The sequence below is a fragment of the Aspergillus vadensis genome (assembly GCF_003184925.1).
Source record: "Aspergillus vadensis CBS 113365 unplaced genomic scaffold BO88scaffold_1, whole genome shotgun sequence".
Classification (NCBI taxonomy): Eukaryota; Fungi; Ascomycota; class Eurotiomycetes; order Eurotiales; family Aspergillaceae; genus Aspergillus; species Aspergillus vadensis.
In genome coordinates, this window is record NW_020292039.1 from 3450663 (window position 1) to 3464924 (window position 14262).

At 50.7% G+C, this 14262-nt stretch overlaps 7 protein-coding genes across 7 annotated transcripts; 4 read left to right on the plus strand and 3 right to left on the minus strand.

Moving 5' to 3' along the window:
• Positions 1-183: 183 nt before the first annotated feature.
• On the plus strand, positions 184-2393 carry BO88DRAFT_400796 (aminopeptidase P family protein). The gene is made up of 11 exons (XM_025705681.1): positions 184-453; positions 526-690; positions 757-789; positions 842-969; positions 1024-1416; positions 1467-1510; positions 1558-1591; positions 1641-1862; positions 1913-2031; positions 2083-2209; positions 2296-2393. The coding sequence occupies exons 1-11, from the start codon at positions 252-254 to the stop codon at positions 2323-2325; spliced, it is 1497 nt and encodes a 498-aa protein (XP_025569024.1). The 5' UTR covers positions 184-251; the 3' UTR covers positions 2326-2393.
• An 819-nt stretch (positions 2394-3212) lies between these two features.
• On the plus strand, positions 3213-5430 carry BO88DRAFT_421526 (protein serine/threonine kinase activating protein nimO; the record flags this gene model as incomplete). Its single annotated transcript, XM_025708518.1, has 3 exons — positions 3213-3728; positions 3872-5254; positions 5305-5430. 3 exons carry the CDS (start codon positions 3213-3215, stop codon positions 5428-5430), a joined length of 2025 nt encoding a protein of 674 aa, XP_025569025.1.
• Positions 5431-6934: 1504 nt separating this feature from the next.
• On the plus strand, positions 6935-8792 carry BO88DRAFT_431618 (3-methyl-2-oxobutanoate hydroxymethyltransferase ECM31). Its single transcript, XM_025709312.1, has 2 exons — positions 6935-7805; positions 7867-8792. The coding sequence occupies exons 1-2, from the start codon at positions 7377-7379 to the stop codon at positions 8485-8487; spliced, it is 1050 nt and encodes a 349-aa protein (XP_025569026.1). The 5' UTR covers positions 6935-7376; the 3' UTR covers positions 8488-8792.
• Positions 8789-9549, minus strand: BO88DRAFT_421528 (ubiquitin-like protein ATG12; the record flags this gene model as incomplete). Its single annotated transcript, XM_025708519.1, has 3 exons — positions 8789-8848; positions 8902-9101; positions 9297-9549. 3 exons carry the CDS (start codon positions 9547-9549, stop codon positions 8789-8791), a joined length of 513 nt encoding a protein of 170 aa, XP_025569027.1.
• A 418-nt stretch (positions 9550-9967) lies between these two features.
• Positions 9968-10487, minus strand: BO88DRAFT_400800 (uncharacterized protein). Its single transcript, XM_025705682.1, has one exon. It carries the CDS (start codon positions 10396-10398, stop codon positions 10174-10176), a length of 225 nt encoding a protein of 74 aa, XP_025569028.1. The 5' UTR covers positions 10399-10487; the 3' UTR covers positions 9968-10173.
• A 581-nt stretch (positions 10488-11068) lies between these two features.
• On the plus strand, positions 11069-12189 carry BO88DRAFT_328272 (E2 ubiquitin-conjugating protein UBC8; the record flags this gene model as incomplete). Its single annotated transcript, XM_025702552.1, has 6 exons — positions 11069-11144; positions 11352-11430; positions 11558-11595; positions 11650-11764; positions 11817-11998; positions 12053-12189. 6 exons carry the CDS (start codon positions 11069-11071, stop codon positions 12187-12189), a joined length of 627 nt encoding a protein of 208 aa, XP_025569029.1.
• A 1107-nt stretch (positions 12190-13296) lies between these two features.
• Positions 13297-14022, minus strand: BO88DRAFT_421530 (LAMTOR1/MEH1 family protein; the record flags this gene model as incomplete). The annotated part of the gene is made up of 3 exons (XM_025708520.1): positions 13297-13606; positions 13666-13826; positions 13972-14022. 3 exons carry the CDS (start codon positions 14020-14022, stop codon positions 13297-13299), a joined length of 522 nt encoding a protein of 173 aa, XP_025569030.1.
• Positions 14023-14262: the final 240 nt, after the last annotated feature.

Below are 14262 nucleotides of genomic sequence, written 5' to 3' on the forward strand. Positions count from 1 at the left end.
GTGGGAAGGAATCGCAGCTTCCAGCCTATCCAGACAAGCGGAGTATGCGAGTCTATCGCAAACTCCTCGGCGTTGATTGGTCACTGCCGCCGACCGAGGCTGCCAGCCTGAGGCATCCAGCGAACGGGCCAAACCAAGGGACTCTCGGAGGTCTCGCAATCACCGCCGACCTTCCGAACCAAACGCGGGCCAGATAGCCAGTCCTGAAGTCGACAAAGCTTGCCAACACCTTCAATGGTGCTGCTATAACGATGTCGACATGCAAAGCAGCCATTCGCCAATGGCCTCGTTGCCTTCGTCGCCAGGCACCTCGAATCTCCCTTTCGCATCTTAGCCGGCCGGTGCTCCAACAGCCTGCTCTTCGCCGTACTTACGCTTCGATCTCCGCCGCGGAGCTCAAATTCGGACAACCGCTTCACGAGACACACCCCCATATACTGGAGCCGGGAGAGCGTGCGTAACATCACTTCAGTTCCCGCGGACTACAATGACGCATATTACATACGGTATTAACGCATCTTAAAGTGACACCCGGAATAACGGCTCTCGAGTATGCCCAGCGCCGATCTCGTCTCGCGAACAAACTACCCAAGTATGCCGTCGCTGTGCTGGCTGCTGCTGAGGTTACCTACCGGGCTTCGGGCATCTTCAATGAATACCGGCAGGACTCGAACTTTTTTTACTTGACCGGTGGGTGGTACATGGTGTCCTTGTTTACAGGCAACAGACATCGCTGACATAGCTCTGTATGGATAGGGTTTAACGAACCTAATGCGCTGGCTGTCATCGGTGAGCTCTAACTACGACATTCGGGTTGGGAATTGGCGCTCATTATAAGCAGCGAACGACGGATCCGGGAACAACCATCTCTTCCACCTTTATTGCAGGGAGAAGGATGCGAAAGCCGAGCTTTGGGACGGAGCCCGCTCAGGTACCCGCGCGGCGATCGACGTCTTCAATGCGGATGAAGTAAGAGGTTACTTTATTACTCTTCCTTGATGGCGACTAACACTGCCCTGGTAGTCTGGTGACATCGAACGCATTGGGGACCTTCTTCCTAAGATCCTTGCGGATGCGACAGAAATCTACACCGACATTCCCGCCTTCAACCCCGGAAGGTCGTCTCTGCATCGGTACCTCTACGGTCCTACGGGAGCTTCTGAAAAGCTCAAGAAAATAGTCGACCACCGCAAGGTTAAGCCTTTGCGCTCCATCCTTAATGAAATGAGAGTCTTCAAGAGTGAGGACGAGGTGGTGCAATTGCGTCGTGTTGGACAGGCATCTGGACGAGCGTTCACGGAGTCTATGAGGCAGACGTTCTCCATGGAAAAGGACCTGACTGCTTTCTTGGAGTATAACTTCAAGCGCAATGGCTGCGATAACAGTGCTTTTGTTCCAGTCGTCGCAGGCGGTTCTGTAAGTAACTCATTAGGAAGGTATTGGTATCCTGCGACTAACGTGTGTAGAACGCCCTGAGCATCCACTACACGAGAAATGATGACGTTTTGAGGTATGTGCCGCAAGAGCCATTGTCATTGCAATACTCACACATTACAGGGACGGGGACATGGTCCTGGTTGACGGAGGTGGTGTACGTGTATCCTACCCGTTTACCGATACCGAGACTAACTGGTTCATAGGAGGCAGGCACTTACATCTCCGACATCACGAGAACCTGGCCAGTGAACGGCAAATTCTCTGACCCTCAGCGCGACTTGTACAATGCCGTGCTAAATGTGCATCGCAGCTGTGTCTCGCTGTGTCGCGAAGATGCTGGGCTCAGCCTGGACCGACTGCATAGCGTTGCGGAGACTGGCCTGCGAGACCAGCTGATACAACTTGGATTCGATGTTTCCGGAGGCGTAGGTTTTCCAGTCTCTCGCAAGCTCTTTTCAATACTAACCAAGATTAGGCCATGGGTATTCTCTTCCCTCACCACTTGGGCCATTATATTGGTCTGGACGTGCACGACTGCTCCGGGTATTCCCGGGGATACAATCTCAAGGCAGGCCAATGTATCACTGTGGAGCCGTATGTATCGACGCCCTTCTGTGAGGTTGAGCATGCTAACAATCGGTGCAGTGGCATCTACGTTCCGGATGATGAGCGCTGGCCGGCACGGTTCCGGGGCATTGGTATCCGGATTGAAGACAGTGTGTGTGTTGGAGATGACAGTCCCATTGTATTGACCACGGAGGCAGTTAAAGAGGTAAGCGAGCTTTCCCAGTAGAGTAAAGACGTGTTCCGTGGTTGTGGTGACGAACTATTGGGCTGACCGATAAATCTGCTACCTAGGTCGATGATATCGAGGCCCTTCGTGACTAAGATGGACGAGGGCCGAAATTGTGTAAAGCTAGATACCCTTGCATAAGATTGTAACATATATAACATAGTGAACCGAAAATTGAGGTATAGCAAACAACATGACCGAGTTGAGCAAGAAGTAAACAAGAGACAAGCCGGTTTTGGTGGTTCGTGTGGCTCGTGTAGACGTCACCAGTCAGCAGTCAGCACTTAAGCGTGGACGCGTGGGGCGTGGATATAGGTACTACGACGTAGTATAGAGGAAGCAGAGGAGGTTGGAATAGACGTGCCAATATTTGCAAAAGACACAATCAGCAAACTCAATCATTTAGAGACTCCCTCACTTAAGAAAAGGGATATAGGTGCAGATTGTTTCTGAAGGGTAACCCCAGCAAGCCCCAGAGAGGAATGAATGAAAGGAAAAGAAAGAATGGTTCATGCTGCGCGCCGGGCGGTGGTTGTCCGGCGCACATCCCGGAGCCAAAACAAACCCGCCGGGGCTCCACCGACCTTCCCTGACACGCTTAGTCGTTTCTCTACTAGTCTAGTCGGGCTTGGTCTCTCTTCTCTTTCCATCATCACCACCACCACCCATTCAATCTGTGTCTCCCCTAGACCCTTTTCTGTTGTCTTCCTTCCCCCACACACTCTCGCGGGTTTTGCTGCATTGCTTCCCCTTCTCCTAGGGCATGGCTTTCTGCTTCTCTCACTAACTCCCACTGCCGCTCTTTATTTGCTCATCTATCGCGTCGACAATGGCCTTTTTCTAACCGAGTAATCACCCCCCGTCGAGACGTGTAACGCATCGCGTGCTCGCCTCCAGTGCCCCTCCTTTTCTCTCTTCTCTCTTGCTGGTGTCCAACTCACAGCAACTCACGCTCATATAGTGCCTTGTATTCTGTTACCACATGGCAGCTGTATTCGTACCACCTTCGCCTCGGTCTTCGCTTAATATGTCGACTCGCCGACCACTTGCCAACGTGCCGAATGCTACCAATTCCCCTCACAGGTCAGGCCTCGTGCCTGCCAAACGTCTACGTCCAACGAGTAACCAGATCGACATCCCTTACGGCCAGCCTCCCCCGAAGAAGCAGGTAGTGGACGGTCAGGAGGCGGACGCTCGTTCCCCATCCCGGTCCAGGGCGTCCGCATACCAAAATACCGACTCCAAATTGTTCTTGCGGCGCACGAATAATGCTCAGCCGAGTGCATTCGAAAGGAAACTGGTCGCTGTGAGAGATAAAGAACGACAGGCACAAATGAAAGGCACGAGGCACGAGAGACCGTCTGCGGAGACTCTCGATTCCATCCGGCAGTGGCAGAGGCATTACCGCAAGGCGTTTCCTCAATTTGTTTTCTACTTTGATAGCATCCCGGAAGATGTTCGCAGCAAGAGCTCTAGACAGGTGCTTGCATTGGGAGCGGTAAGTTTGCGTCTGGCTGACCTCTCCAGCACTTTATGATCCCCTAAAGGAACTGCGTGAGGAGGGTCCACGATGCCCCACCGGTCCATGGTGGAGGTAATTCCTATACGACTGCGTGACTTTACTGACTTCATCCGTCACAGCGTGAAGAAAAATTCTTCTCGCGTCTAGTGACCCACGTCGTCACGTCACGTCCTATTCCTCCGGAGAACGGTCCTACGAATGCACCTGATTACAATGCGGAGTCGGCGGAGCAAGCGGCGGCAGATGGTTCGCTACAGACAGTAAACCCATCCCTGCTCGAGAAGTGCGCCGATACACACCTTCATATGACCTTGAAAAATGATGCACGACGGGAACAGAAGGGCATGGACGTTTTACACAGAGCCCGCCAAATGGGAATGAAGATTTGGGCGATTGAGAAACTGCAGCGCATGATTACGGCGATCAATGATGGCGATGTCGGAGGCCATGATGGCCACGCGACGCGAAACAGCAATGTTACTGGTGGCCATGCTAGGGCTCGGGGTGAAAACGATCTTTCGCAGGTGCTTCAGAATGAGCTGAATGGCCCGTCGGATCGCAATCCCCTCTCGGTTCTGAAGGAGCTGGTTATGTTCAAGGGGCCTTTCATATATGTCCACGACATGGACGAAAAGACGCGCCCTGTAATGGTGCGAGAATACCCGAAAGTTGCAAGGCGGCAGGATGGTATATGGCCACAATTCCGAAGTGCACGCCTCGGAAAGTGTCCGTTCATTGAGGACCCCCCTACGCAGAAAGACATCGACCGCCAACGCGCCCGTATAAAAGAGAGGACGGAGAGACAGGAAAGGGACGAAAGAGCTGTTGCTAATGCTGCTCCTGTACAAGACATTCCAGACGCGAAACTAAATGCACCAGAAACTCACAGGAAGGGTACAAAGCCCGAGGATAAAACTCCCGAATTGGGCCGAACGGAAGAGGCGCCCCTTGAGCCCCAGCCTGAACTCCAGGACACTCAGTCCACGAAACAACTATCGCCTAGGAAAAGCTCTGAGAGCTTCGTGCCTCCGCCTCCGCAACGGAAGGGGCCATTTTTCCATGGCCGTGAACCTGCCGCATCAGGTGTACAACCCTCGAATATTACGTCCGCAATTCGTTCGCAAATGGTTTCATCGACTGCTGCGGCACCCGGTGCCAAGGCTGGCCTGAGCAAGGAAGTTCATGAACTCAAGAGAAAGGTGCTTGAAAAAGGAAACGGAGGGCTTGCAACGGGCACTATGCCTCCATCACACCACGCCGTAGATGGATCCGCACCGCTGAAGACGAAGCCATTGGAGAACAGCCTCGGCAATATGCAACCACCTAAGAAGCTTGTAAACGTCCCGGAAGAGGAATCAACGCAATTGGAGAACAGCGGCGCTCCTAAGCGGCGGATCGGTGATCGAAAAACCATAATAATACCGAAAAAGAAGGAGAGACGGAGAGACCCCAAGCCAGGCTACTGTGAGAACTGCAGGGACAAGTTCGACGACTTTGAAGAGGTTAGTCTGGAAGCTCTAGATTCAGCGACGACAATGCTAACCTTTGGCAGCACATCGTGACCCGAAAACACCGCCGCTTTGCGACCAACCGAGCGAACTGGGCCGAGCTCGACGCCTTACTCTATCAGCTGGAGAGGCCTGTGAAATCTGGTGCGGAAGGAGTCCCAGGGTTATAAGCCGGCCGTGCGTTCGAGAGTGAAAGGAAAGGATATTAAATTCGTTGCGGCTCGTCTATTTCCCCGGACTGAACTGGCTGCAGCGTTGCCCGCGGAGATGATCTGCTAGCCGCTCAGTCATGTTAATATGTGAAGATATTCAGCTCGTCTTTCCATAACACTGGCATATACACCCGTCATTCAATCATTGTCCAAGCCTACGTACAACTATCGACAGACGATTCGATAAATACTGCATTTCTATTGCTTCATCCTCCCCTTTTCTTATTTCCTATCACCATTTCCATTCACAATTCGGCCCTCCTGTAATTGGTGCACACGACCGGCGTCCTTGGATTCTGCATGCCATATCCCTGCATACTGTTGACTGATGAATGAAAAGCATCTAACGGCCTCGCCAGCGACGAATTTTTGAAAAGATTTTGGAAACCCCACATCAGTACAGAAAAAAAGAAGAAACAGAATCAGATCGGAAATGAGAAACGGGAAGGAAAAAACAAAAACAAAAAAACAAAACGAACCAATGAACGAAGGCAGGTGACACATGGGACTCATCAACAACCAGGACATACATACATTCATGCATGCATCCATGCACACACACCGCGCGCATTGGGAAGACAAGCTTTTTCTTCAATGGTGTCCAGGATTGCATACATTTTTTCTTCTCTCCCTTACTTTCTTTTCTCTCTTTTCCTATATAGTATCTTTTTTTGCATTTTGCCTTTTCTTGTTCTTACCATACCTTCATGGGCGGATGGATGGATGTATTCGAACAAACCGAGGGGGTGGTTGGTTGCATACAAAAGACATGGCGGTACATGTCTGGACTGGTGTTGATGTTGAGTTTTTTTTAATTTGTTTGCTTACTGCTTACGAGCTTGGTGGTTATTTTCTTCTCTCCTTTTACCTTTTTGTTTCTTTCTGATGTCGTGACTCACAATGAGTCCAGTTTGTTGGCAGGACATCGTGTGTCACTATACTACTAGGCATAGAAATGGAACCTACTACTACTACTATTACATACACACACACACACACACACACACACACACACACACACACACACACACATCATCCAATTTAATTCCATCCATGCAGCAAGAAAAAAAACCACATTAAATCTCCCAGTTCTTCAATCTACAGAGTAACTTGTATCACTGACTCGCGCCCAACCTCGGCCCACTCCGCAAGTCCTCGGTCCGGAAGAACAGAAGAGAAAGAAAGCAGTGGAAACTAGTCACCTGCATGTAAGTTAACTAACAACCAATGACAGCGCCAGCCACTACGCCCTAAGACGGGCATAATTCATCCGTATCGGGTAAAGCGTGAAATAATGCCGACGAAATGTTGGGGGATTGGCACTAAATTTATTGACTAAGCTAAGGTTTTTTGGAACTTTGATGTTCACTCTGGGTGGATGATCCGGACTACGCGGCATCATCTATACCAGGGCTTGGGTTATATAAGAGAGACGGGTCGTGGGGGTGGCGGGTAGGTAGGAAGGAAACTTTTATTGTGATGTTATTGTACTGAACTCTTCTTGTGAACCCTTGTGTATTCTCTTGGTGTCAACCATTGTGCCTGTGCCAGGGTTTATGTGGGGTATTGAATAAGTTCCTTTTTTGATAACGATCCAGAATCTGAAGGAACTTTTTTTTTTCTCCCCCTTCCCTTTTTATTTTTTTTAGTTTGCTGCCCCCCGGGTAGTGACGACATTAGGCCCTTTTTTTTGGCCCGTCGCTCCGTTTTCCGACTCGGTCTTTCCACGCCCATCGGTGCTTGTGCGTACCTGCGTGTTTGCTGCTTTCGGCTTCTTGCGGTTTGCCTCCAGCTTTCCCTAGATTTGCCTCTTCAGGGGCGACTGGTGTTGTCGCTCTTCTCTCTTCTCTTTCGAAGACGAATTTTGCTTTGTTTCATATCTATACTTCGCTTTTGCTATCATCATGGCTTCGAGATTCTCGGCGCAATTGCTAGTGCCTTTGGCAAGGTCGTCCGTTCGCTGTCGGGCTGCATCCGCTCCCGTCTTCTCGGTTCTCGCCGGCCGACATGCCATCGCCACTCCTGCTCCAACGGAGCTTCAGAAACGGTATAGCTCTCATTCTCCGCTGGGGGCCACCTCGGCCAATCCCCGGAAGAAGGTGACCATGCAGACGTTACGGAACCTCTACAAGAAGGGTGAACCAATTACGATGCTTACGGCGCATGACTTCCCCAGTGGCCATGTTGCGGAGATGGCGGGGATGGACGTGGTCCTGGTCGGTGACAGCTTGGCCATGGTCGCCCTCGGCATGGAGGATACAAGTGAGATCCTTATGGACGAGATGTTGTTGCACTGTCGGAGTGTCGCACGTGCTGTCAAGAGTGCATTCACGGTTCGTATTCATACCATTCTTCTTGAGAGAAGGTTCATACTAACGTGCGGTTCCGGTGTAGGTCGCCGATCTCCCCATGGGATCTTATGAAGTTTCCCCCGAGCAGGCTGTTCAGTCTGCTATCCGCATCGTGAAGGAGGGTCGCGTCCAGTCTATAAAGCTCGAGGGTGGTGCTGAGATGGCTCCGTCCATCAAACGTATCACGCAAGCTGGTATTCCTGTTTGCGGTCACATCGGGCTTACGCCTCAACGTCAACATGCTCTTGGAGGATTCAGGGTTCAGGGCAAAACGACCGCCAGCGCAGTGAGGCTTTTGAAGGATGCCCTAGCTGTCCAAGAGGCTGGCGCATTCATGATTGTTCTGGAAGCTGTGCCCGCTGAGATTGCCGCCCTCATCACGAAGAAGTTGCGTGTTCCCACAATTGGCATTGGTGCTGGAAACGGATGTTCCGGACAAGTCCTGGTCCAGATCGATATGACCGGGAACTATCCCCCGGGCCGATTCCTTCCCAAATTCGTCAAGAAGTATGGCGACGTCTGGGGAGAGGCTATCAAAGGGATTCAACAATACCGTGAAGAAGTCAAGAGCCGGGCGTATCCTTCCGAAGAATACACCTACCCCATTGCGAAGGAGGAACTGGCCGAGTTTGAAAAGGTTATCGAGCATTTTCACAAAGAATAAATGCTCAGGAACTCACACCGAGTCCTAGTGTCTCATGCTGCGAGCGTTGTTTGAATCAAATCCTTTGAAGCAGCATATCATGCATATCATGTCCAGCAAGTCGTTTCAGTGATACCTTGGTATTTCATGTTCATGTCCATAATTCTCATACAGTGTCAGATTACCTTTGACGGGTTTTGCGCACAGTTGCCTTCCTAATCACATTTCATGTCAGCTTGTTGAGATGTATCTGGTTCAGCAAGATTACCTGTAAATAGTCAAGACAGCTGTTGCATTAATACACATCAACCTTTGCTCATCATTAGCCGAAAGCGGGCGTCATAGAGTAGGCAACAATAAGTTGCTCGTCAGTCTTGAAACACTGAATGTTGTCAGTAAACGAGTGGCTTAGATCCACGTATCCAGACGGCTTACCCTCCATAAACCACCAACACCTTCGTCTAAGCCAGGAGCAAACACACTGTTGACATAACAGAAAACCGAGTCGGATTCTTTACAGTCCAGCTTCTTTCTGAGAAATTTGACGACTGTTTCAAACTTTTGCGAGGCACTAATTTTGAACACGCGGTTCTTCAGGATGGGAGCTGAAGGCAGTGGCTGAAAGCGAACGGTAACTGCTGCACGGTTAGTCTTCCGTCAACAACATGTATGGCTTGTCCCGATAAGCCGCATGACGTTTATTAGATATAGGCGCTAGCAGTGAGGGGCCAGTCTGAAGCCCGAAACAGGGTCATCATTGTAAACGAGGGAGCATTTGAAACATATTGGGGCAGTAAAGTTGTGGTAGTACTGGTAGTAGTTTTACTTGCCTTTTCCCGTATCGACAGCCTCAGCGTCCGCCAATGCTTGATGGGCATCGCGGGGTAAGCTGGTTAGCACCACCGAGGCGGACATGGTCATAGGCAAATCGGCACCGTGCTTGCCGTCTGGTATAGGTGCATTTTGGGTATTCGAGGAAGAATCAGAAGATTGTTTACGATTGGCTGGTCTGTGAGCGAGTTTGGCTTGGTCAGGTTTGGGTGAGTTTTGGGCCGAGGGGCCCTGGGGTGATGGGGAATCCATGTTCGGCGATAGGGGTTAACGCTGGGTAGCGCAACTTGTTCTCGAGGTTAGATGAGTGAATAAAGCAGCAGACAATATAGTATGAGTAGAAACAGCGAGAGATGATAAGGAATGTGAAGAAAGAGTGTGCAGAAGATGTTGGTGTTGATGGTGAGGTTGATGCGAGTTGTTGATGTTCCAATCCCTTGGCTAGGCGCCGATGGACACCTGAGGCAGGGGAGTGGTCCAATCAAGTGGCAGGCCCCATCATCCTTCCATCAACGCTTTCTCTACCATGGTAAGTTCGAATATGAAGAACAATGCGATCTTCAGGGCTGCCAAGATCCAGATACCACCGGTACATCATAAGCAGGGGTGGACTGTCAGCCAATCCAGATACTTTATCGCTTAAGAGGTATGCTCCCATTCAACCAAGCAACACTCCTACTCTCTTTGACTATCTGCTTAGCACTACAATAGCACAATATCACTACCCCGAAAAGCGGATTTAAGACTTTTTCGGGCAGAGTTACATCTGTCAAGCGCCAACCGAGAAAGACCCACTGTGAATTTCGACTCTAGTGCCATGAGGTAGCGATGATGCATGCATATCATCGGGCCCTTGTCTCCATTGGAACACTCGTGTTATCTTGACTCTTGGTCAATCTGCACCGAACAAGGCTTTCCGACTTTCATACAAATACAGTAGATGCAGAATGGGTGTGAATTTGGAGAAACCAAGCAACACTGTTCCTGAATCAGATAACTAGCAGGTTCACTATTGAGATCAGGATTGTTCCCCGGCGTTCCGCTAGGGGACCCATTAGTGACGATCATCCATTCCCGGCCGCTAGATTGAATTTTGGGCATCGGGTAGCCCTGTCAATGCGTAGACAAGAGAACTATTGGTAGTCGGAGAGTGCCTTGACTGTTCATACGGGGCAGAGTGATCAATTTCGGGATCTCTAGTAACATGACAACAGGATCTTTCACGTACGGGAACTATAAATACGTTGCGAACGTGACTCCGGGGCCAGCTGACTGGAACACTGATTGATACGCGCCGAATGACTGGGTGGAAGCGCTGCCAGTGACCACTTGTTACCGGTCATTACCAGCGCCCGTCACCTCATCCCCCCCGTCCCCGCTATCAGTCATACTACGTACCACCACCACAACCCATTCTTAAGTTCCCTCTCTTCCCTTTTCCCCCCAATCCTCCCGCCTCAACAACTCGCCCACTTCCGTCTGATCAAGCGACTCCGTCTCTCGTCCCAGCCTTGCTCACTTCTTCTCTCTTTCCTCGGTCTTATTATACCCTCCTTACTGCGATCCCTCTCGCCCGCACTTTTACCGCTTCCTTTGATCTGCCCTATCTCTACCCAGAGTCGCCCCGCTCATTGCTTCCCCGCTTCGACCTTGGGGATAGTTTCGATTCCACCCACTTGCGCAATTCGCCTTTGAATCCAGATATCTCGGTGTCGACGGACTCGAGGACTACTTATACCTTCATACCTGCTTTATCTGCAAGTCATTCAAGATGAGTAGCCCTAAGCGGAGAATTGAGACAGATGTGAGTACCCCTCGATACCCCTCATGCCCTTGCGGCGAAACTGGTGGCGGAAGGAGACTAACGCTTGAGATTCTTCCACTTATAGGTCATGAAGTACGCCCTCGCACCGCTGTTGCGCTCATGCCTTATCGATGACTGACTGACGTTCTGGCAGGATGTACGCACCCTTCCCCGTATCCGGCACCTACCATATTCCCTTCGACTGGGGTTGGAATGAGAACGCGATTTCGCATATGGGACAAATCAACAGATTTCAGGGGGACTTGTGCTGATGTTCCGCATAGGTTGATGAGTGATTATGAGGTGACTCTGGTCAATGATAACAGTGAGTGCCCACAGCCTTTTGCCACCGACTTTTGGATACTGACTCTGAATTGTAGTGTATGCAGACCCGGCTTGCCCCCCCCCCCCCCCATTGCTGGATACCCGAGTGATATTGACTGTTCTTCTTGTTAGGCAAGAGTTCTACGTGCGTTTCAAGGGACCGGAAGAGAGTAAGATCCATACAAGGTCTGACTATTGCAAACCGGACCTGCTGACATAGCCAGCACCCTTCGCCGGTGGCCACTGGAAGATCCACGTCGAACTACCCGATCAGTACCCATACAAGAGCCCGAGTATCGGGTTTGTGAACCGGATTTTCCACCCGAACATCGATGAGCTGTAAGACAGTCTCGACAACTTGCATGTCCTCCAGCTAACGTCAGCTGCCTAGGTCGGGTTCCGTTTGTTTGGATGTCATAAACCAAACATGGTCGCCGATGTACGATATGATCAACATCTTCGAAGTCTTCCTTCCTCAGCTCCTGCGCTACCCCAACCCTTCAGACCCTCTGAACGGTGAAGCAGCTGCTATGCTCATGCGGGAGCCGAAAAGCTACGAGGCAAAGGTCAAGGGTACGTCATCACACCACTTGCAACATACTCTCATCCTAGCTGACCTGTAATCAGAATATGTAGCCAAGTACGCCAGCAAAGAGGCCGTCGACGAAGCCGGAGAAGACACAGAGTCGGAGGACGAACTGAGCTCGGCAGGCAGTTACGAGTCCGGCGGCGAAGAGCCAGCCGGTACAATGGACGACGTCTAGTTCTGCCGCAGTTCAGTCTGTCTTAGACCACTCGCGTCTTGGTTTGGACATTTCACACCAGTATATTGCATAGGCATCGTTGTCTATTATCTGTTTTCGGTGTTATCTACTATTGCTGTTTCATCTCTTGGGTGTCAGGCGGAAAGGCGTTTCTGGCGGAGTTCTGTCGTTACAAGGTGCAGCAATCGACTTAGTATGACGGTCGCAAGAGGAGGTAGCTAATGGGCGATCGGATCATGTAACGTGGAGGTGGTGCAAGTGCAGGAAGTCTAGCGGCTGCTATACTTATTGTTGGATTTAGTCTGGTCTGGTCCAGGCCCGATCCGTATCTCCTCGACAGCAGCATGACTTCCGCGGGGTCTGTTCTACTTTCCACCTCTCGCAAATGTTCCAACATAAAGACTGTATATCGCTAATGGAGCATTATTGTTATATTCTAACCCTACTATAGTAGTCTCATAGCATAGAATAGGACAGCGTCGTGTTTTGATTGTATTGTATGTTATCATATCATACAGCAAGCGTTTATTTTTCAGCTGTTTAGTCCTAGCAGTACTACTGTACTAAAGTTGAGTTCGATCTGCGATCTAACCCAACCCAACTAGACAACACAGGGACGAACAAAGGAAATGAATGCACAATGAAAGATCTGAACAGAAGTAGTAAGTAAAGCCTCAGCAGCAGCCTAGGCACAGAACAAGGGTATAGAAATGAAAGAAGAAGAAAAAGCTGAGAAGAGAAATGTAATGAAAAGCGCCGATGGCAAAAGGGAGAGAAAACAACAACATAGTTGACCCCGTCGTCGCCGGCGACCCATCGCGATGCGCGAAGAAAAGAAAAGGGGTATTAAGGGGGAGATGTTAAAGGAGCAGGCAAGAGGAAACGAGTAAAAAGCAGCACAGGAAAAAGAAGGGGGTAACAAAAACAATCAATCAAACACGTCAAGTCAAGTCAAGTGCGATAAGTGCTGTCACGTCTGTCCGTCACGTTCGTCCATCTATCCATCCATCCACTGCCGTGTTTCATCTAGTAGCCCCTCGATACACCTATCACATATGACTTGCTGTCATCTGCCGATTTCCCCCCATTTTAAAATAGTTACAATAATCATGTAACCTTCAACACTCCGAATACATCCCTCTTAGCAGCACCGTCTTCATCCGTACTCGACCCCGGCCGCGACCGATTCTTGCGCGTATTTATCACCACTTCGCCCCAGTGTTTCGGCACTGTGCCGCCTGCCTTTGCAGCCGGGGAGGACGGTTTCTTTGAGCGAGCCGGTGGCGAGTCAGTTGTTATTACTTTGACGGGTGGCGCATCGCCATCAGAGGACGAGGGAGGGGGGACGGTGCTGGGGAGGGTGGCGCGAGGTTGGAGATGCGGTTGGGGTTGGAGGGACCAGATGTCGATGACGGAGCTGTTGCACATTGTCAGTCTTGGGTTCGATATCTGCCATACTGGTGAGGAGTGGCTCACTCTGATGTTCGTTGACAGATTGCTTCAAGGGCTTCTCGTTCGCGCTTCAGGTAGCTAGGGTCGGGGTGGTTGCCTTGGGCGCTTTGATTGAGAGCGCCGTAGCCGTAGCCGGGTTGGTAGATGTCTTCATCGAGGAGGCGAGAGGATTCGGGGTGGTTGGGCTGTAGGGAGGGAAATAGGTTAGTTATGAGGTTGTAGATGATGGATGGGAAGAGGGTTGGTGGAGTCGGGCGCAAAGGGAGGGAGGAGTGTTGGCTGCGTGCGCTTGTCTCTTTTTGCGGCAGAAGAATATATTATTGGACTTACATCGTGGGGTTCCCGACGATTACGTCCTAGACATGAGGCGCAGATACCCATTTGTGCTGATCAGATCGGCGGATTAGAGGTGGAGGCGCAGGAGAGATGTTCAATGACGGTAGTGGTGGTGGTGGTGGAGGTTGGAACGGCTTGATTATAGACGGAAGTGTCGGGTCGTGGTGAAAAATAGCAAGGCGAAAGAATGACTGGAATGAGCGTCTGGATGTTGAATTGGATAGTAGAAACGCGCCGGGCGGTGGTGCTCAAGCGAAGATGATTTGCGAAGGTGGAATGCGTGGT

Bases quoted from the DNA above. Each gene is read 5' to 3' on its own strand.
- BO88DRAFT_400800 (XM_025705682.1), bottom strand. From the start codon at position 10,398: ATGCCCAAAATTCAATCTAGCGGCCGGGAATGGATGATCGTCACTAAT.
- BO88DRAFT_431618 (XM_025709312.1), top strand. From the start codon at position 7,377: ATGGCTTCGAGATTCTCGGCGCAATTGCTAGTGCCTTTGGCAAGGTCG. The intron at 7,806-7,866 runs GTTCGTATTCAT...GTTCCGGTGTAG, and splicing joins CTGTCAAGAGTGCATTCACG to GTCGCCGATCTCCCCATGGG.
- BO88DRAFT_400796 (XM_025705681.1), top strand. From the start codon at position 252: ATGTCGACATGCAAAGCAGCCATTCGCCAATGGCCTCGTTGCCTTCGT. The intron at 691-756 runs GTGGGTGGTACA...CTGTATGGATAG, and splicing joins GAACTTTTTTTACTTGACCG to GGTTTAACGAACCTAATGCG. The intron at 2,032-2,082 runs GTATGTATCGAC...CAATCGGTGCAG, and splicing joins CAATGTATCACTGTGGAGCC to TGGCATCTACGTTCCGGATG.